Source organism: Neolamprologus brichardi, chromosome 3 (assembly GCF_056152115.1).
Source record: "Neolamprologus brichardi isolate AB-2024 chromosome 3, ASM5615211v1, whole genome shotgun sequence".
In the NCBI taxonomy this organism is placed as follows: domain Eukaryota; kingdom Metazoa; phylum Chordata; class Actinopteri; order Cichliformes; family Cichlidae; genus Neolamprologus; species Neolamprologus brichardi.
The window spans coordinates 2,749,284-2,772,180 of NC_142106.1; the positions used below are offsets into that span (position 1 = coordinate 2,749,284).

Below are 22,897 nucleotides of genomic sequence, written 5' to 3' on the forward strand. Positions count from 1 at the left end.
GGGGGCAACAGCCCAAGCAAAGAAACCCAGACCTCCCTCTCCCCAACCACCTCCTCCAGCTTATCCGGGGGAACACTAAGGCATTCCCAGGCCAGCCGAGAGATATAATGTGTCCAGCGTTTCCTGGGTCTGCCCCAGGGCCTCCTCCCGGTGGGACATGCCCGGAAAACCTCACCCAGGAGGCGCCCAGGGGGCATCCTTGTCAGATGCCCGAACCACCTCAACTGGCTCCTTTCGATGCGGAGGAGCAGCGGCTCTACTCTGAGCCCCTCCCGAATGGCTGAACTTCTCACCCTCGCGATCGTGGCCCACGAGTTGGGAGTTCGCCTTGTAATCGGAAGGTTGCCGATTTGAGCCCCGATTCGGACAGTCTCGGTCGTTGTGTCCTTGGGTAAGACACTTCACCTACCGCCTACTGGTGTTGGCCAGAAGGGCCAATGGCGCGATATGGCAGCCTCGATTCTGTCATTCTGCCCCAGGGCAGCTGTGGCTACAACTTTAGCTTGCCTCCACCAGTGTGTGAAGTGTGTGAATGTGTGTGTCAATGGGTGGATGACTGTGACTGTGTAAAGGGCTTTTGGGTCCCTAGGGGGGACTAGTAAAAGCTATACAAATGCAGGCCATTTACCATTTACCCTATCTGTAAGGGGAGGCTTCCACCCTTCGGAGGAAGCCAATTTCCGCTGCTTGTATACGCGATCTTGTTCTTTTCGGTCACTACCCACAGCTCGTGACCATAGCTGAGGGTAGGGGCATAGATCGACCGGTAAATTGAGAGCTTCGCTTTTATGCTCAGCTCTCTCTTCACCTCAACAGACCGGTACAGCGTCCGCATCACTGCAGCCGCTGCAAAAACCCGTCTGTCGATCTCCGGCTCCCTTCTCCCATCACTCGTGAACAAGACCCCGAGATACTTAATCTCCTCCACTTGGGGCAGGGTCTCGTTTCTGACCTGGAGTGGGCACTCCACCCTTTTCCGGCTTAGGACCATGGCCTCAGATTTGGAGGCCCTGATCCTCATTCCCACCGCTTCACAACCGTTCCAAGGCGAGCTGGAGGCCATCACCTGATGAAGCCAACAGGACCACATCATCTGCGAAAAGCAGGGATGAGATCCTGAGACCACCAAAGTGGAAGCCTCCCGCCACTTGGCTATGCCTAGAAATTCTGTCCATAAAAATTATGAACAGAATCAGTGACAAAGGGCAGCCCTGGGGGAGACCATCACCCACCAGGAATGAGTCCGAATTATTGCCGGCTATACGGACCAAGCTCTTGCAATGGTCGTATAAGGACTGAATGGCCCGTAGCAATGGGCCAGACACCCCATACTCCCGGAACACCCACCACAGGACCCCCCAAGGGACACGGTCGAATGCCTTCTCCAAATCCACAAAACACATGTAGACTGGTTGGGCAAACTCCCATACGCCCTCGAGTATCCTAGAGAGGGTAAAGAGCTGGTCCAGTGTTCCATGGCCAGGACAAAAACCCCACTGTTTCTCCTGTATCCGAGGTTCGACTAATGGACAAACTCTCCTCTCCAGTACCCTGGCATAAACTTTCCCAGGGAAGCTGAGGAGTGTGATTCTCCTGTAGTTGGAACACACCCTCCGGTCCCCTTTCTTAAAGATGGGGACCACCACCCCGGTCTGCCAGTCCAGGGGCACTGCCCCTGATCCCCACGCAACATTTTAGAGACGCGTCAACCAAGAAAGCCCTACAACATCCAGAGCCCTCAGGAACTCGAGGCGGACCTCGTCCACCCTAGGGGCTCTGCCCCCAAGGAGTTGTTTAACTGCCTCAGTGACCTAACCCCCAGAGATTGGCGGGTCATCTCCTTCGTCCCCAGACTCTGCTTCCACCACGGAAGACGTGCCAGTGGTATTGAGGAGGTCCTCAAAGTATTCCTTCCACCGCCTGACGATTTTCTCAGTCGAAGTCAGCAGCACTCGACCCGCACTATACACAGTGCTGGTAGAGCACCGCTTTCCCCTCCTGAGTCGCCTGATGGTTTGCCAGAATATCTTCGAGGCAGTCCCAAAGTCTTTTTCCATGGCCTTTCCGAACTCCTGCCACACCCGAGTTTTTGCTTCAGCCACCACCCGCGCCACGTTCCGCTTGGCCTGTCGGTACCTATCAGCTGCCTCCGGAGACCCATAGGCTAACCAAGCCCGGTACGACTCCTTCTTCAGCTTGGTGGCTCCCCTCACCTCTGGTGTCCACCATTTGGTTCGGGTGTTACCTCCACGACAGGCACCAACTACCTTGCGGCCGCAGCTCCGTGCAGCGGCTTTAGTAATGGAGGTGCTGAACATAGTCCATTCGGACTCAATGTCCGCAGTCTCCCTTGGAATGCTGTTGAAGGTCTGCCGGTGTCACAGTTTGCTAGGGCGAGCCTTGGGGAATGTTGGAGAAAGGACCCAAATGCTGGACTTAGTGCATTGAACAGTGCATTTATTTACAGTGGGGGTAAATGTACACCACACAATAAATCTCCAGAGTGCTCCCTCAACTCCTGTGTTGTGCCTTCTGGTGCTGGTATTCCGTGCTCTCCGTTCTTGTGCCTACGCACACCCTGTGCGTCCTGCAGTCCCGTGTTCCGCTCTCCTCCTGAGGAAAAAACAACAGACACAGCCGTTATGGCACAAACTCCAGCAGGTATACACTTAACCGTACTTGAGACACTGACATAGAGTCTAACTCAACGATCCTGCGCCGGAGGAAGCTCCATCGCTCTGTTAAGTAGCTCCCCCGATGAGCCTGATCAGAAGCAGGTGTGTGAGGACCTAGGCGTGAACAGCAGCTGGCAGGCCACACCCACCAGGCCTGCAGGTGGTTGTCCTTCATCCTCCAGCCACACCCGCAGACACACATGTACACACACCAGCATGGAACACAAGAGCACAGTGCAGCAAACGAACATCCAATACCATAATAATAATAATAATAATAATAATAATAACAATAAAGGTCCACACTGCTCACGGACCCCGAGTCCCAGGAACCGGGTCCATGACAGCCGGAGGTGTGCGTTGAAGATCTCGTGGACCGGGGCCTCTGCTAGACGTTCCGAGGACACCCTCACTGTACGTTTGGCTGCGTCAGGTCTGTCCAGCGTCCTCCCTCGCCACCTGATCCAACTCACCACCAGGTGGTGATTAGTTGACAGCTCAGCCTCTCTCTTTTCCCGAGTGTCCAGAACATATGGCCTCAGGTCTGATGATACAATTACAAAATCAATCATCGACCTGTGGCCTAGAGTGTCCTGGTGCCACGTGCACTTTTGGACACTCTTATGTTCAAACATGGTGTTTGTAATGGCCAAACTGTGGTTTGCACAGAAGTCCAATGACAAAATACCGCTTGGGTTCAGATCCAGGAGGTCGTTCCTTCCAGTTACGCCCTTCCAGGTGTCACTGTTGTTGCCCACGTGAACATTGAAGTCTCCCAGTAGGACAACAGAGTCCCCAGGAGGAGTACCCTCCAGTGCCCCACCTAGGGACTCCAAGAAGGCTGGGTACTCTGAACTGCCACTCAGCGCATAAAAACAGACGACAGTCAGGACCCGTTCCTTGACCCGAAGGCGAAGGGAACAAACCCTCTCGTCCAAACTCAAACATACCAGCAACAAGTCGAGGGGATACCAAGATACCGACCCCAGCCCGACGCCTCTCACCAAGGGCAACTCCAGACTGAGACAGAGTCCAGCCCCTCTCCAGGAGATTGGTTCCAGAGCCCAGGCCATGTCTTGAGGTGAGCCCAACCATATCTAGCCGGTACCTCTCAACCTCATGCACTAGCTCAGGTTCTTTTCCCACCAGAGAGGTGACATTCCATTTCCCAACTGCCAGTCTTGGTAGCCGGGAATCGGTCCGCCAAGGCCCCCGCTCCTGGCCGCCGCCCAACTCACATAGCACCCGACCCCTACAGTGCCTCCTGCGGGTGGTGGGCCTGCAGGCAGATAGGCCCATGTCCCTTTTTCAGGCTGTGCCCGGCCACCACACGCTCGCCCTTGGGCGTGTGGTGGCCAGAATTAGAAAATTTCTTTACAAAATTTCAAAAGAGAATTAGAAAAGGTTCCAATTATCCTACAATGAGCTACTTTTTACTTTCTTAGTTTCTGTACATTTCAGAGCCTTTACTTTATTATTAGACTATTTTTCAACACTAGTATCTGTACTTTAAATAAATAATGTCTGTACTTTTACCACCTCTGCTGATAACTTTGCATTTTTAAGAGCTGTATTTTCTCGTACAAAGGGCATTCAGCCCTTTTATTTACTCTCGAAACATAGATATATGAAGAATGTGAAGGAAGAATGGAGAGCTGAACGTCCGAGTGTGTGCCTGTCGACAGCCCGACCACCTGACTGCTGAATTGAGTTGTTGAAAAGAAATGTGCTAGCATTGGTAGTATTACTGCATGTAGCTCCAATCACCACTAGTTAAAGATCATCTTAGTCTATTAAAAATATTACGTTCCATGACAATGTTTAGTCTCCATAATGGTGGAGACAAAATATGAGGAGGAAAAATGAGAAGACCAAATTTCCTTTCTTTATGCAGCAGTTTCTTTGATATCTGATAGTTTGAGATTCATTGCCATAGACATCTACCTGGGTGTAAGCAACCATTAACATTCAGTTTCATTGAGCTGGCATGTTACAGAACAATATGCACAAACAAACACAGAAATTGTATTTGAATGAAAACATGAAATGGAGGATACAACACAGTGAAACACATGTATTAAGGTGAATGTAGTTCTTGTTTTTGCTGCCATGCACACACTGGTAAAAACAAACACATATACTGCACTTAACATGACCTATAATAACTCTGCCTGTTGGTTGTTTTTTTGTGACCAGCAGGGGGGGTTTGTGTACACATGAAGCCCTCAACATTTGAACTTCCTTGAGGCAGTTAGCTGAAAGGCTTCAAACCCTGATGAAACTTTATCTCGCCATTACTAGGGAAACACAAACTCACACACAATGAACACAGTGTTTCTAGACTGTTGCCTAATTATTTATTACTGTAACACAGAGTATGCACTGCTCTGGTTTCACAATACTGCCCAGCCAGCTGCTGTTTCCTTTTGCAGTGTCTCTACTGTCAACTTCACTCTCCTTCTGCCACAAAAACCCTCAGTCCCAGAACACTGCTGTGAAATCAGAGGGATACAATGAAAGCTTTGAGCTTTTTCAGCATTTCCCTGCAGCTAAGCACTCATGTTTTAAGACTAAGACTCTGAGGAAGGAGAGAAGGACAAGGAAGGAGGGGACAAGGGACTGATGGAAGGAAAGAAGTAAAAGAAGGAGACAACCAAGGAAAATGAGTTGGTGAGATGGCGGGAGGGAGGAAAGGAGAGAGGAGAAAGTAAAGGTGTAAGGAGGTATGAAGCAGGGGCTCCTATTAATGGAAACGTGGTGTTCAGACAGTGTTGGGGAGTAACGGAATACATGTACCGCTGTTACGTATTTAAAATACAAAATATGAGTAACTGTATTCCGTTACAGTTACCGTTTAAAAAGGTGGTATTTAGAATACAGTTACTTTGTTGAAATAAATGGATTACACGGCGGTACTTCCCTGTTTCATATTGTGGCGGGTCAGGACTGTTTGGGTTTTGTTTGACAGCTACCTTCTGTTGTTCCAGGTGGCAGCGTTACAGTTGCCATGGTTACAGGGTGACGCTCTCTCTCTGCGTTCCTGGGTGAGAGAGGCCTTTTTGTTGTTGTTGTGCTAAGCTAACAGGCAGAATGCTACCGGTATAGCTCTAAAGAATGTAGCATCATAGGCAGTGTAGTCCGTGCTGCAGGGAGAATGGACTGCCATACACGTCATGTGTCTGTGAGCGAGGGAGGGAGAAAAAGGAAAATTACGAGCTGTCATCGAACAAAAATGGGAGCTGGAAGCATGTAAATATGATAATAACCACTGCAGCCAGGAAGAGTGCCTGACGAGCCCAGATGTAGGTAAGCTATTAAGACTCAACTGTACACCGTGTTCGTGTTTTCCTCCAAAAACAATAAGTTCCGTTGGAGAAGCCTTTCAACTACTACACTGCTGTCAGACAGCATACCCAATGCTGCTGTGACGGCAGCGTGAGTCGTATATGGAGCTGGCTCGTTTCTGAGTGGGCCGACAGACTACGAAGCCTTTGGTTTATTATTTATTGCTGCAGTCAGTGGAACATTTATATAATGTAATATACTATAATATAATATGCATTTACAGCAGTAAAATTATTTAAATGTTCAGACTGTCAAATGTGAACTTTAGAACAAAACTCACTTACATTTCATTAAGCTGTAACTGTACTTTTATGTTAATTTGAGCCTGGATTTTTCCATTTGGATCCATGTAGTTAATGACACTTGAAAATTAGGACCTTAATTAGTGATGTGCGATACCACTAATTTCCTTTCCGATCGAATACCAAGTAAAATTCAGGGTGGTATCGACGATACTGATCCGATACCGATACTTTGTACAAAAACTTTATTCTTTTATTATATCTCAAATTATAGCATCATAATGATTACAGGACATCAGATTACTTGTTCTTATCACTTAATAATGCAGAATTCATCATACAGAAATTTTACAAAAAAACTGAAGTTGTGCGCTATTTGAACACCTTGCCTGCCTGCAGCACTAGAGAACTCCGTGAGAGACGTCTGTCTCGCGCTAGCAGCACTTGTCCCTGTCCACTCCTCCTCTTCAGTTCGCCTCAACATACACTTGTCATATTCTGTGATATGATTTACTCTGATGTGTTTGACAAGGTTAGTGGTGTTGCCACAACACCTCAGTTTCTTGCCACATGTATCGCAAACCACGTCTTGGCTGTTTGTGGATGTAAAATACGTCCGCACATGACTACAATTACGCTCAGCCAGTGTTGTGAGTGCGCACGCCAGGGGACACATTTATACAGCCGTATTTCACACATGACTATGAAAGGCGGAAGAGGAAGTAGTTCCTTCCAATGTAGACAATCCGAATGATATAGTGTCTTTCCACTGTATTCCTGTTAACTATAAACTACAAATTTACCCTAAATTATTAAAATATTGATATTTTAATGTGAGAATCGATTCTAGAACATAAATGACTGGTATTGGAGGAATCGATATTTCAGGATCGATCCGCACATCCCTAACTGTAATCCACAGTGAGAACTTCTTCCATCAACATTTTTCTGAATCCTCTAAATTCCTGATTTTTATAGATACATACACTTAATGTTTTTGATAGTTATCAAAACAAGTCTCATAAAAAGTCATATTATCACTTTATTAAGAACCAAATCTGCTCAGAGAAAAAATAATAATGAGAAAGGTTTAAGTCCAATCTGCCCACATAAAGTTACACAACCACAAATTATCAGTGTGAAATTAAGTTCATTGAAAAACAAAGAGCTCTTATTGTGAAAATCTGCCTCCTTGCCCCTCCCACCTGCCTTGCCTCAGGTAGAGTCCCGCCTCCTTCCAGGAAGCAGCTCACCTGTGTGTCTGTGTTTAGTGTCCAGGTGTGGAGTGGAGCTTGTTGTTGGTGTGTGTTTGAAGAAACTGTAAGTTTGCTTTGTTTCCTCCTTTAACAGTTTGTCTTTATGAACTTTACTGTTTGTTCTGCTTATGTTTGATTTCTTCATAGAACAAACTGGTTTTATTTCCGTTCTCTCCAGTGTGTAATGTTTTCCTGGCTAACATCAGCTGTGTGCAGCTTAGTTCCAGCACAAACAGCACAAATCTGCCACTCCATAGTTCACGGTAACTGACTCACAGCTGGACCAACGAGGCAGAGTGTGTCCGCTGTTTTGAGCTACGTTTGTGTTTGTGTACATATGTATAATTTGTACTTTGTTTGTACTTATAGTTTGTACTTTGTGAGTTAGCCTTTACCGTCACTGTGATTAATATTTACACATGAGACACCTGCCAGAGCTCGAACGCTAAGGTAGCCAGACAGCATCCTAATGCTAAGAGCTCTAAAAGACACAAGTTAAAAATCTATTTGAGCGCTTTTTGAATGAAAGCAGCAGCAGCAGAGTTAGTTAATGGTCAGATGGTTACAGAAAAAGCAGCAGACTTTGTAAATGATGATTTATTCTAGCTGTAACTTTGACATGACATGACATGACAGGAAGTGATGCCTTAATGTTCAGCTGTCTGTGGATTAACTTCAGGAAATTTAGTTGCAGCTGTGAAATTAGGCCGACTGTGAGGAGGAAGTGTAATATGAAACAGGAAGCCTGTAAAAGCTGAAGTCACAGTGTCAACATGTCAGCAGAAAACCTCACCCATGACTGCTTCATCAACATGGATCTCTGAGTGTTTATTAAAGGATAATTGTATGAAAGACGCTTTAACACAGCTGACTGCAGCCTTTAGCTGTGAGCACACAGTGTCTCATGTTCACATTCACTTTACTGTTAAATACACTCATTAACTTTAAAACAGCTATCAAGTGAAAATACAAAAGATGTCAGGGCTGGGCTGAGCCCCAGCGTTTCAACATCCTAGTAACTTCTCAGACAGTCAAAACTCATCAGAGCTTCTCATTATAATTAGGACAGATTTAGGTCAATATCATTTCACATTTCTGTGTCATCATCCATCAAATGTTGACACATAGTGGGTTTGTCATTCTCTTAGCTGACACTGAGATGAAGCAGCTGATATTTGGACAGTACAAGTGATGGAAAGGAGGAAATTTCAGTTGATGTGCACATGAATGATTTGTTTCCTCTGCAGGTAAAGGTAGAACGTGTGTGTGTGTGAGCTGATGTGGATGTGCATTCAGCAGCATGGATCAGTGTGAGGACAGAGAGGAGGGAGTCCCTCCCTCTAAAACCATTCAGAGGTGAGATGACCATCTCTAACTGTCCATGACTCTTCTCCATGTCACAGCTCAGCACTCACATCACTGCACATCACTCACAGGGACCAACCTGGACCTCCACCCATTTGTGTGTCCTTAAAGAGTGATGCGTCTATAAATGAAGCTGTTAGGTTTAAAGTCCAGCCTGTGTCTGCAGCAGAGAGGTGAGCTGTTAGTAACACAAACTCTTTGATGTCAGTTTGGTGTCTGATTTAAATGAACTGCTTGTCTTTGTTTCACGGTTTCTAAACTGCATATCAAGGGAAGTCACTGAGCGTGGAATTCCTTTATTCTCTAAAACATGTTCAACATCTACATTTAAACTCCTGCTGCTCACAGTAAGCCCATCAATAGTCCTGCACAGTGTTAATGACTGTGTTTACCTCCGGGTGGCGTTATTTTCTTACACTGCCAACACTAGTTTGGCGTTTCCTTCTGCTCAAGCTCAGTGTGCAAACCACTTTGTCTTTGGGATGAGGAAGGTCCAACGGACCGTGGATACACTGTTCTTTCAATTGTGTAACAGTTTTTATTGATTGTGCACTTGTATCAAATTCTCTTGTTCAGCACACATGCCAGCCAGCTTTCCATCTGACTGCACACTCCTCTCGTGTCAACCGCACTATAGGAACAGACCACACCTCCACCACAGAAGGTATTCTAAGTCTATCAGCTTTTTTTTTTCTTCTAACAGGATCCATACGACACCTGCTGGACCTGAACCTGATCCCAGCTGTGTGTCCCTAAAGAGTGGCTGGTCTGCAGATCGTCCCATTAATTTTAAATTTGAGCAGGCATCTGTTGCAGAGAGGTGAGCTATTCGTAACTTGAACTCTTTGAGAGCTGATGTAACTGCTTGATGTTGTTGGATATAGACTGCAGTGCAAAGGCATCATTCAATCACTCAATCCCATTAAAACTGTCTCTTAAAAATAAGTCTTTGGTTTCCAAGCAACTAAAAATCCACTTTGGCAAACAGGAAGTGATCAGAGGGTCTGTCCCACCACCTGTCAGTCTCACCAAACATTGACCATAGATATTATTAATTAGATTAAATAAAGTAAATAATAGTCTTATTTGGACACTATCGAAAGGGAATACTGTATAATACAAATTTTGGAATAGATTTTTTTAAATGACATATATGATTGCAAAAAAAATCTAAAAAAAAAAAAAAGAAAAGAAAGAAAAACACATCTTAGAATAGAATCGTCATGCATATAAATGAATATTTGATTAACCCATTAATTAAATGTATAATTAATACATTGATATAGTTAATTAAATATGTGAACTATTGTTAATATAGTGACAAGGTCTTGACACCAAACTACATAGTAGTTTCATTAATAAACCAAGCTCTTCGCATGAGGTTTTGAAACTGCTCAGAAAAGACTTCCTTAGCAGAGACAGTGAATTTATTTACAAACGCAGAAACATTGTAACCAACAGTTCCAAAAATGTGATGTCCACTAATCCCAGCTCCCAGTGCAGTGTTCCAAATGCAAAACACACTGCACAGATTTTCCTGCACTATTTACAAAAAGTTTCTTAAGCTCTCTCTAATTCCAATGGTTTCTTGGATTTAAAGCAAAACATAGGTAAGTACACTTCACACAATGAGGTCTTAACTTACGAGCTGGGTTTATACTGACTGGTTGTCACACAACAATCCAGCATCAACTGAAGCTAAACAGAAAATGACTAAACAGAAATCATATTTATTGATCAGCTCTCCTATAAACCTGAAACTTGCTGAATGAAAGACAGCTGGAACCAGATGTTATCTGCCGAACAACAATTGAATCATGCAGACACACTCAGCTCCGTCAGTTTACTGCCCTGGTTAGATTTTCTCCTGCTACATACCACAGGTCCTTAAAACTATTCACAGGGAAACTCTGACACCTGTCAGCATCCCAGCTTACCTCTGCAGCCAGTGTCTATTGTTCTGTTTTCTCAGCATGTTCTGTGGATTTATGGGCTGGTGTTGCTGGCCAGATGTCCTCATACAGGGGGGAAAATAAATTATTCTAACACCATCTCAACATTTCTGTTATGTTATACATTATTATGTCAGCAGATGGCATTCTTGCACTGTTCATGATCCACTGAGTTATTAAAGCTGCAGGTTCAGACATGCACAGCTCAGAAATAAATGAGCGCTACAGGAAAGATGCTAATTTTGTCTCCACCAATCAATACGTTTTATAGATCTGCTCAACAGCCTGCTGTTGGTCCAGATTGTGGTTCAGACTGTGCTTGAAAAACGAAGTTACTAACCTAACTTAGAACCTAACTTTGCTTTGACTAGAAGGAATATTATTTACATTAATATCAGTACTTTCTATCACATTTTCAAAACGTGCTTGCTACTTTTTTTGATAGTCAAAGGAGGAATCGTTTCATATCATTGTGCTCCTTCAAACAGCAAATTAGTTTAGCCTTAACAGTAACACATGAAAGGCAATCATAATACTGCATTAATCACCAACTGTTACGGTCGCTGACCTCTAGCGGCTCTCCCTCTGTAGAAGAGGTTTTTTTCTCCTTTTCTTGTGTTGCAGGTCTGCCTCATGAGCCACAGCTGAGGTGTGTTCCAGCTTGTCAGCCACGGCATATAGTCTGCTATCCTAAACTGCCACACCCCTGCCACTTCCCCCATTTTTGCCAGAGCTGTGAGCTGTAGTGTTTTGGGCAGCGTGCCTTAGTGTGTGTGTGAGAACTTAAACTCTGTGGAACTTTGGTTGTCTTTCTTTTATTGTAAGCAAAGGTGTGCCCTTACTGTGTTATTTAGTTCATCGTTGTGGAAGCAGGTAGGGGTTCTCTGCCATTTTTGTTTCAACTGTTTTCTCCTGTTTTTGGTTAGGCAGGGAGCTCAGCCATTGTATTTTGTTTTGGTTAGAGAGTACTTGGTTTGATTTTTAGCTAAAGGGGGTGTTTTGTTTGTTGTTTTGGCTTTGGAGACCCTGAAGAAAAGAGCTTCCCTTTGTTTATTTTTACTGCAGTAGTTTTGGGCAATAAATCATGTTTAATGACATCTATTCTCCAGTAGTTTATGTTTTCTCTTTCACTTTGTGTTACCCCTCAACCCAGTCAGCACTTCGTTTTTAAGTGGGGCGTAACATAAGTGGGGGCTCGTCCGGGATTAATTTTGGATATGGCACAGTTTAGCCTGGGTGATTTTATAGCTAAGCCTGCATTAGACCAGCTTGATGCATGTAGGAAGGAGGATTTACGTGCTGTTGCCGCGCATTATGAAATCCCTGTGGCTAAGTCCATGAAGAAGAGCGAGTTGAAGTCTCTTGTTGTCAGTGGGTTGGTTGGGAAAGGTGTGTTCCCTTTAGATGTGGACTCGGGGGATGCCGCGTCGGTCCTCGAAACCCCTGATCAGTCTGAGGTTTGTGCTGAGGACGGGGCGGGGACACCTACGGTGGTCAAACCGGGTCGGGGAAAGCCACCAGCCTCTCTTCCACGGTTTGAGGCCTTCTCTGTCAAATCCAGTAATCCCAGTGTTAGTGCACGCTTAAAGGTATGTTTCGCTCATCTTGAACTTGAGGCCAAAGAAAGGGAACGTAAGGATGAGCTTGCATTCAAGCTAAAGTGTCGGCAGCTAGAAGCTGAGACATCTATTAGGTTGCATCAGCTGGAGTTGCAAGCTAACAAATTGTCTCCTGAGCCTTCTGCTCCACCTTCAGTGAAGGATGAAGATAACGATAGTAATCCTTCTCACCCTGCTCCTGCACCTCCGACATTTGATGTAGGCAAAAACATTGCCCTAGTTCCACCATTCAGGGAGACTGAGGTGGAGGCCTATTTTAATGCGTTTGAGCGCATTGCTATGGCTTTACATTGGCCCAAGGAGGTTTGGTCCCTTTTGCTTCAGTACAAATTAATTGGTAAAGCACAGGAAGTATGCGCAGCTCTCACTATCGAGGACAGTCTTGTGTATGACAATATCAAAAGTGCTATACTCAAAGCCTATGAGTTGGTGCCTGAAGCTTACAGGCAGCGTTTCAGGACCCTGAGGAAATCCACTGCTCAAACATTCCTTGAGTTTGCAAGGGAAAAAGGGATACTATTTGATAGGTGGTGTCAAGCAAGCAAAGTTTCAGGGTTTAACGCACTGCGTGAACTGGTATTGTTGGAGGAATTCAAAAACGGTGTTCCTGACCATACAGTGCTGTACCTGAATGAACAAAAAGTCGCCACTTTGCAGGAGGCAGCTGTCCTGGCAGAAGAATTTGCTTTGACGCACAAAAGCGTGTTTGTGGGTAAATCTGAATCACTCTATCATGAACAAATGAAAAAGGACACAAAGCCGCACCCTCAACAACCTAGGGGTTCTTCGAGTTCCAAGTCTGATAGACAATGTTTTCACTGTCACAAAGTGGGGCATATAGTTTCTGAGTGTTTGGCTCTTAAATGTAAACAAGTGCCCCAGCAATTAAAACAAGCTAAAGGGGTTGGCCTAGTCAAGTCGCTGAGCTCCCCCTCTCATGTGACCATGAGTGAACCCGATAAGTGTTTTAAACCCTTCATTTTTGATGGTTTTGTCTCCTTAACAGGGTTTCCTGTGGATCAGAAGCCCGTGAGAATACTGAGGGACACGGGTGGCTCACAATCATTTTTATTGGCCGATGTTTTGCCAGTCAGTGATGAGTCATCTTGTAACGCGAGTACAATAGTGCAAGGTATTGGGATGGCCTACATACCTGCACCATTACATTGTGTTCATGTGCAGTCGAAGTTAGCCTCTGGATTTTTCAAGGTTGCAGTGAGAAGCTCATTTCCTATTCAGGGTGTTGAGTTTATAATGGGAAATGATATTGCTGGGGACAAGGTACTCCCTGTTCCTGAAGTGGTGGATAAACCCAGCTATATCCCAGAAGAGGATGAGCTGTTGAAATCCCACCCTGATGTGTTTTCTGTCAGTGTTCTTACCAGGTCGCAAGCTTGTAAGCTGGAGGAAGTGAACCTGAGTGAGACTGTTCTTGGATCTGTTCTAACTGGGGACAGAGAGCTGGCTGCTAGCCCTGCTAAACCAGCACTCGATGAACAGGGTCTGACTACTCTGTCTGAGGTTCTTCCTTTGCCCGTCTCACGTGAGTGCTTGAGCCATGCTCAGGAAAAGCATGAGTCACTCGCTAAGTGTTTTAAAGAGGTAAGCGAGTTAACAAACAATAGAAAGGCACACAGGTTTTATCTTGAGGATGGGTTACTGCTAAGGAAATGGGTCTCAACACCTGCATTACAGCAGGAAGGAGGTGATGAGGGTTGCGGGGTGGTACGCCAAATAGTCATTCCTAGGGATTACCGGGGTGGCATATTGCAGCTTGCGCATGAACACCCATGGTCAGGTCATTTAGGAAGCACTAAAACCTATGACCGCGTTCTTCAGCACTTTTTCTGGCCAGGTCTGAAGAAAGACGTTGCCAAGTTCTGCAAAACATGCCAGGTTTGCCAAATTGTGGGTAAACCTAATCAGACGGTGCCACCTGCTCCTCTTAAACCCATCCCGGTAGTTGGGGAGCCTTTTGAGCGTGTTTTAGTGGACTGTGTGGGTCCTCTACCCAGAACAAAAACGGGTAATCAGTTCCTCCTGACAATCATGTATGCCACAACCCGTTTTCCTGAAGCCATACCACTTCGAAGAATCACTGCTCCCACTGTAATCAAGGCTCTACTTAAATTCTTTTCAACATTTGGACTGCCTAGAGTTGTTCAAACCGATCAAGGCAGCAATTTTCAGTCAAAACTGTTCAAGCGGACTTTACAATCACTTGGTATCAAACACATCCCTTCCAGCCCTTACCATCCCCAGTCACAAGGTGCACTAGAAAGATGGCACCAGACCATAAAGGTGATGATGCGAAAATATTGTCTGGTGACTGACAAGAACTGGGATGAGGGACTGCCATTTCTACTGTTTGCAGCTCGTGAAGCTAAACAGGAGTCCCTTGGTTTCAGCCCTGCTGAATTAGTTTTTGGGCATAGTGTGAGAGGGCCACTAAAAACTCTGAAAGAACAGTTTTTATCTGGTGTGCAGCCACAATCAAATGTGCTTGAGTTTGTCACGCAGTGTCGGGAACGATTGTACCATGCTTGTGCAATGGCTAAGAAGTCTCTGTCAGCAGCCCAAGGGAAGATGAAGCGGAAGTATGACAGGAAGGCAGTGCAGCGTTCTTTTAAACCTGGTGATCGGGTACTCATGTTGGTGCCCACATCTGGTCCATCTCTGTCAGCCCAATTTGCGGGATCATATGTGGTAGAGAGCAAAGTCAATGACACAGACTACATTGTTCGCACTCCGGATAGAAGGCGCAAAACACGGCTCTGCCATATAAATATGCTGAAACTGTTTCACTCTAGGGAAGATGATCGCGAAGGCTCCATCTCACTCATTTCTGTGCCCATAAACCATGATGATGGTTTGGTGAAGGGTAGTGAAGGTCAGCAGAGCGGCAGGCTCGCAAACTCAGAGGTTCTTGGTGCCTTAGACATGTACCTCTCCTATCTTCCTCAAGGCGAGAAAGATGACGTGAAAAATCTGATCCAAGCGCACCCTAGTCTGTTTGGGGATGTACCATCTAGAACTCCAGTGTTAGAGCACGACATTGACGTGGGTGATGCGTGCCCTATTAAGCAACACGCATACCGGTGCCCCCCACTCAAGAGGGAATTAATGAAAAAAGAGGTACAGTACCTGCTTGAAAATGGTTTGGCGATACCTAGCCATAGCTCTTGGAGCTCTCCATGTCTGCTGACACCAAAGTCAGATGGTTCTCCTCGTTTTTGTACTGATTTTAGGAGGGTAAATGCAGTCACAGTCCCTGACTCATACCCGTTGCCTCGCATGGAAGACTGCATAGACAGTATTGGAGCCGCCACCTACATAACAAAGCTAGATCTGTTAAAAGGGTACTGGCAGGTTCCTCTAACTAGCAGAACCTCTGATATCTCAGCATTTGTTACTCCAGACCATTTCTTGCAGTACACAGTGATGGCGTTTGGCATGCGGAATGCACCAGCCACTTTCCAACGACTTATGAACTTTGTGTTAGCGGACATTAACAATTGTAATGTGTATTTGGATGACATTGTGGTATATTCATCTTGCTGGACTGATCATGTGAGTACTCTGAGGGATGTTTTTGCTCGTTTAACCCAGGCTTCCCTAACTCTGAACCTGGCAAAGTGTGATTTTGCCAAGGCGGTAGTGACATACCTCGGAAAACAAGTAGGACACGGCCAGGTGCGCCCCATGACTGCAAAAGTGGAGGCCGTACTGAGCTACCCGGTGCCCACCACAAGACGGGAGCTCAGGCGCTTCTTGGGTCTAGTGGGCTACTACAGATGTTTCTGCCGGAACTTTTCGACAGTAGTGGCTCCCCTGACTCATCTGTGCAGTCCGAAGGAACCCTTCGTATAGACTGCTGAGTGCCAACATGCATTTGACTGTGCCAAGTCTCTCCTTTGCAGTGCCCCTGTACTGGCTACTCCGGACTTCAGCAAGGCCTTCAAGCTGGAAGTGGACGCAAGCGCCACTGGCGCTGGAGCAGTGCTGTTACAGGATGGAGCTGATGGCATCAGTCACCCGGTTTCCTACTTCTCAGCTAAGTTCAAGCCTCATCAACTCAACTATTCCACCATTGAGAAGGAAACCCTGGCCATGTTGCTTGCTCTGCAGCATTTCGACGTGTACGTGGGGTCAACCACCACCCCTGTTCTGGTTTATACTGACCATAACCCTCTGGTAATCCTAAAACACATGTACAATCACAACAAAAGATTGATGAGATGGGCGTTGCTTGCTCAGGAGTACAACATAGACATCCGACATCAGAGAGGTATGGACAACGTGGTGGCTGATGCACTGTCCAGGACCCAGTATTAACCCCAGTAACGGACTTGGTGACAGTTGTTAAAAGAGTCTGTTTACTATATGTGATATTTTATGTGTGTGTGTGTGTGGGGGGGGGGGGGGGGGGGGGGGGGTGTTATGGTCGCTGACCTCTAGTGGCTCTCCCTCTGTAGAAGAGGTTTTTTTTCGCCTTTTCTTGTGTTGCAGGTCTGCCTCATGAGCCACAGCTGAGGTGTGTTCCAGCTCGTCAGCCACAGCATATAGTCTGCTATCCTAAACTGCCACACCCCTGCCACTTCCCCCATTTTTGCCAGAGCTGTGAGCTGTAGTGTTTTGGGCAGCGTGCCTTAGTGTGTGTGTGAGAACTTAAACTTTGTGGAACTTTGGTTGTCTTTCTTTTATTGTAAGCAAAGGTGTGCCCTTACTGTGTTATTTATTTCATCTTTGTGGAAGCAGGTAGGGGTTCTCTGCCATTTTTGTTTCAACTGTTTTCTCCTGTTTTTGGTTAGGCAGGGAGCTCAGCCATTGTATTTTGTTTTGGTTAGAGAGTACTTGGTTTGATTTTTAGCTAAAGGGGGTGTTTTGTTTGTTGTTTTGGCTTTGGAGACCCTGAAGAAAAGAACTTCCCTTTGTTTATTTTTACTGCAGTAGTTTTGGGCAATAAATCATGTTTAATGACATCTATTCTCCAGTAGTTTATGTTTTCTCTTTCACTTTGTGTTACCCCACCCCAGTCAGCACTTCGTTTTTAAGTGGGGTGTAACACCAACGGTTATCACATATAGAGAGATGAGGCTAAAGAGGCTAAACCAGGCAGTGTGTGCAAGATTGAAAGCTAAATTTAGTTCGAGATGGGGACAAATGTAAGACAGACAGGACAGGAGAGGAAGAACAGAGGTTGTAGTTACAGGTAGGACTGCATTTGATGAAAACGGGAAGTTTAAAGGGAAAAGGATGGAGTGCCCACTACGGGTCAGGGACGAGTTCTTGCCCCAAGTGGAAGAGTTCAAGTATCTCAGGTCACAGTTAGCCTACGTCAGGTGTAGCAGATATTCATATGAATTTTAGCTGATGATCCTGAGATTCATTGACTGAATTCCACCTTTATCCCAAGTTTAAACCATCTAGAAAACAGACAGGATAAACGGTGTACTGTGAGTATAGAGGATTAAATCAGCCAGGACAACTCGTAAAGCATCTGCTTACAGCTGTTTGAATTCAGTTATTTACATCCACAAAGAGCAGCAGGTCAGCTGATCACAGCCTACTACCCACTAAGAAAATCTACCGGAGCTCTCAATAGAATTTATTGCAAGTTATGATTATTTTCCCCACATTGAGCCATACCAACCAATTTTAGGTTCCCCCACCTTCTGAATCCACTTTAACCTCTGACTGTGCTCATTTTCCATTTTAGGCGGGGACTCAACAGAAAATAGCTTTTTTCTCTCTCTGTTGATGTTCAATAACCCAGCGGTGGGTTCCTGCAACAGCCTCTGATGTTAATTGGCAGCCTTTTATAGACTGCTGATAATTGGCCCTCAAGCCATTCCATTATCTTCGCTTACATACTAAACTAAACTACACACAATTCTGATCTAATAGCTTTTCTTAATGTTAAGCCAAAACTGTAGACATAATTACAATAATTACTGTTTATTAAATAACATTTTCCCACTTGGCTTACCGACTACAATCAACAATAAAACTAAAATGACTATTCAATCCCCTCTTTGATCACTTGGTGCCACAAGGAACCTTAAAAGGATGTTCAGGATTCCTTGGGACTATTATGGCTGATAGGCAGAAAACTTCTTGATCTGTTCTGTGCTTGAAGTAATTCTTTATGATTCCTCCACAGATTGGAACAGGAGAGTTCAGAGGTTCCCAGTGATCAGTCTGCCCAGCAGCATCAAACACACAACACACAAGAATACAACTCCATATTTATGGTCTGTACATGTACAACAACTACTTTTACATTGTTCACATTCATCTCCATTCTGCTCTTTGTAGACCAGTGGATTGTCAGTGTGTCCAACATGGATCTGATGTTTGGCTCCATGACTTCAGTCTAATTGGGTCATACATAAAGTATTCTGTTTCAGCTGCTGGAGGACAACATCATCACTTTTGTGAAAGATGAGCTGAAGAAGATCCAGAAGGTTCTGACTATAGATTACCCAGAATGTTTAGAGAGTCAGAGGGAGGATGATGAGCAGAGGAGGGGCAGCAGAGAGGCATTTGTGAAAATCACACTAAACTTCCTAAGGACAATAAGGCAGGTGGAGCTTGCTGACCGTCTCCAGAGCAGTAAGACGATTTCTATGAAGATTTAAGCTGCTAGATAAGTGAAACATTTGCTAATGTCTATAAATATGTATTCAAAAAGTATTCATATTGACTTTTTAAAGATTAACCAATATATATATTTTTTATTTAGAACTTTATGGCGCAGTTTGTCAACATAATCTCAAGTCTGTCTTGAAGAAGAAGTTCCAGTGTGTGTTTGAGGGGATCGCTAAAGCAGGAAACTCAACCCTTCTGAATCAGATCTACACAGAGCTCTACATAACTGAGGGAGGGATTGCAGAGGTCAATAATGAACATGAGGTCAGACAGATTGAAAAAGCATCCAGGAAAACAGACAGACCAGAAACAACAATCAGACAAGAAGACCTCTTTAAAGCCTCACCTGGAAGAGATAAACCAATCAGAACAGTGCTGACAAAGGGAGTAGCTGGTATTGGGAAAACAGTCTTAACACAGAAATACACCCTGGACTGGGCTGAAGACAAAGCCAACCAGGACATCCCGTTCATATTTCCATTCACTTTCAGAGAGCTGAATGTGCTGAAAAAGGAAAAGTTCAGCTTGGTGGAACTTGTTCATCACTTCTTTACTGAAACCAAAGAAGCAGGAATCTGCAGCTTTGAAGACTTCCAGGTTGTGTTCATCTTTGATGGTCTGGATGAGTGTCGATTTCCTCTGGACTTCCACAAAACTGCAATCCTAACTGACCCTAGAAAGTCCACCTCAGTGGATGCGCTGCTGATAAATCTCATCAGGGGGAGAATGCTTCCCTCTGCTCACCTCTGGATAACAACACGACCTGCAGCAGCCAATCAGATCCCTCCTTACTGTATTGATATGGTAACAGAGGTCAGCGGGTTCACTGATCCACAGAAGGAGGAGTACTTCAGCAAGAGATTAAGAGATGAGGAGCAGGCCAGCAGGATCATCTCCCATATCAAGACATCACGAAGCCTCCACATCATGTGTCACATCCCAGTCTTCTGCTGGATCACTGCTACAGTTCTGGAGGATGTGCTGAAAACCAGAGAGGGAGGGCAGCTGCCCAAGACCCTGACTGAGATGTACATCCACTTCCTGGTGGTTCAGGTCAAAGTGAAGAAGGTCAAGTATGATGGAGGAGCTGAGACAGATCCACACTGGAGTCCAGAGAGCAGGAAGATGATTGAGTCTCTGGGAAAACTGGCTTTTGATCAGCTGCAGAAAGGAAACCTGATCTTCTATGAATCAGACTTGACAGAGTGTGGTGTCGGAATCAGAGCAGCCTCAGTGTACTCAGGAGTGTTCACACAGATCTTTAAAGAGGAGAGAGGACTGTACCAGGAGAAGGTGTTCTGCTTCATCCATCTGAGTGTTCAGGAGTTTCTGGCTGCTCTTCATGTCCATCTGACCTTCATCAATTCTGGAGTAAACCTGCTGGAAGATCAAACAACCCTGAAAAAGTACAAATTCTTTAACAAACCAAACCTTCAATCTCTCCACCAGAGTGCTGTGGACAAGGCCTTACTTAGTTCAAACGGACACCTGGACTTGTTCCTCCGCTTCCTCCTCGGTCTTTCACTGCAGACCAATCAGACTCTCCTACGAGGCCTGCTGACACAGACAGGAAGTAGCACACAGACCAATAAGGAAACAGTCCAGTACATCAAGAAGAAGCTCAGTAAGAACTTGTCTGCAGAGAAAAGCATCAATTTGTTCCACTGTCTGAATGAACTGAATGATTGTTCTCTAGTGGAGGAGATCCAACAGTCCCTGAGTTCAGGAAGTCTCTCAACTGAACTGTCTCCCGCTCAGTGGTCAGCTCTGGTCTTCATCTTACTGTCATCAGAAAAAGATCTGGATGTGTTTGACTTGAAGAAATATTCTACTTCAGAGGAGGCTCTTCTGAAGTTGTTGCCAGTGGTCAAAGCTTCCAACAAAGCTCTGTAAGCTGTATGTTACTTTATTGAGAGGTACCTTAGGGTTCTGTTGATCCTTGCAGACAAAGTGGTTGCTGGGATCAGTTAGCGCAGTTGTTTCCAAACTTCTTTTTCCTAGCCCCCCCTTTGTTTTACAAGAAACCCACCCTTGCCCACTTCCCACCAAAAAAGCACAAACACATCAACACACCTGCCCATATTCTGCAACTCCATTGCTGTTTATTTGACACCTCCAACCTTCTGTAAACAATGAAACAAATAAAAGTAAACCGACATAGGTTACAGGTTGCAATAAAAAAAAAACTTCTACCTATTTTTAAATAACAGAAAAACAAACCATGTTTGTGGTGTAATTATTCCGTATGTAGTTGTTTGTTTTTTATGTGTAATTATATTCAACATTGCTATCAGTATATTTTTCAAAAAAATCCCTCTCTGTGCAAAATGTGTTTAAAAACAGAAAACATCTATGGGATACTGTTTATCTGTGATTTGGACAGCCCATAGAATGCTCCCGATGGAGGGGAAACAAATTCTGTTGAGGATATCTTACTTGGTACTAGGTTTGGGGATATCGTCACTGATTTCTATAATTAACTGGATTTTGATTTAATTCAAGGACAAAATGCAGAAAGGCATGGAGATATTCCTGTCCTGGCTTTTAATACGAGATAACCTTAAAAATATTCTGCAGTAGAACAAAAACTAAAGAAAACCATGAATAAACATTTGAAAATTACCTGATGCTTCTGAAGTGAAGCAGAGCAAAGCTGTAGAGATTTTATTAGGGATACATCGAAGGGTTTTGCAATTTTGCCTCATTTGAAAAAGTAAAACTTTCTTCAGTGTTGAACAGCAGAGATGTGGCTTTTTTATCAGAGGTCATTTAAAACAAACAAACAAAAACAGTAGTGGTCAACAGCTCTGAAGACAACTGTAGACTTGTGCATACTAAGCAAGCAAATAGTGCAAAAAACAAAAAGAGATTTTGAGATTTAGGAAACTTTTCCTTAGGAAATGAAATGACTTTTTTGAGAGTGTCACAATCTGCAGCGATTGAGTCAGCCAATGTGCTACAGAGTCTAGACAGACCAAGTGATGAATGGGAGCTATGCCCAATTTGCCCAGCATAGCATAGCACAGGTTGATCCTCTTCCTAATCACATTTTCAAAATCTTGGCTCACGTGATTAGGTAGAGGATCATTAGGGGGTCCATCGTCCCTCTCGGTACATTACTCCCACAGGGCTTAAATCTGGGACTCTCCACCATTTGACCCTAGAACTGAAGAAGCTTCTCGGATGAGAGGTGAAACATCTTCAAGCAACTTAAAGAAGTCCAGATGCTTTTCTTTCCAGGCTCCTTAGACTTGATGCAAAGTTGTTTCTTTGGTTTAACCCTCTGGGGTCTAGGGTATAATTGACAATTTTTGACTACTTTTGATTTGACCTGTATATTTCATCCTTAAAAACTGTTCAGCTTGCTTTGTTTGATATAATTATTTTCAGCAAAACCTCAAATATCTGAATTTGGAGGGTTTTTTTCTTTCATTTTGACATAATGTATTAACGCATTTAAATTCAAACAAAAAACATAAAATCTGAGCAGAAAAAAGTTAGTTGTTTCTGTAAAAACCACAAACATGTTTATTGAATCATTTTAATAGCTTGAAATGCAAATAGAAATTGTACATTTTTTTAAAATTATGCATAAGATTTGCAAACAATTACGTTATATGGTACTATTTACCTAAAAATGCAGCCAAGGTCTCAAGCGTTTTTATATAACCATTTAAAACTATCTACAGAACCATCAGGTGTTCTGCATCAAATGAGAAAAAGACAAAATATTTATGCAACTCCAAAAAATTGTGTCTCTCCACTATAAGACATGGGAGAACACCACAGGCC

The 22,897-nt window shown here is 44.5% G+C and overlaps 1 protein-coding gene across 2 annotated transcripts in view; it reads left to right on the top strand.

The window, feature by feature from the left end:
- Positions 1-22,897, top strand: part of LOC102789847 (NLR family CARD domain-containing protein 3-like) — a 100,006-nt gene that overhangs the window by 47,031 nt on the left and 30,078 nt on the right. The window contains exons 1-5 of one of the 2 annotated variants that reach the window (XM_087838439.1): positions 8,819-8,874; positions 8,922-9,056; positions 18,618-18,708; positions 18,865-19,069; positions 19,200-20,994. The exons of the other annotated variant lie outside the window; for it this stretch is intronic. Coding sequence (XP_087694565.1) covers positions 8,819-8,874; positions 8,922-9,056; positions 18,618-18,708; positions 18,865-19,069; positions 19,200-20,994 — 2,282 coding nt within the window. Of the gene's footprint in view, positions 1-8,818; positions 8,875-8,921; positions 9,057-18,617; positions 18,709-18,864; positions 19,070-19,199; positions 20,995-22,897 lie in introns of those variants that run through there. 2 annotated transcript variants of the gene reach the window in all.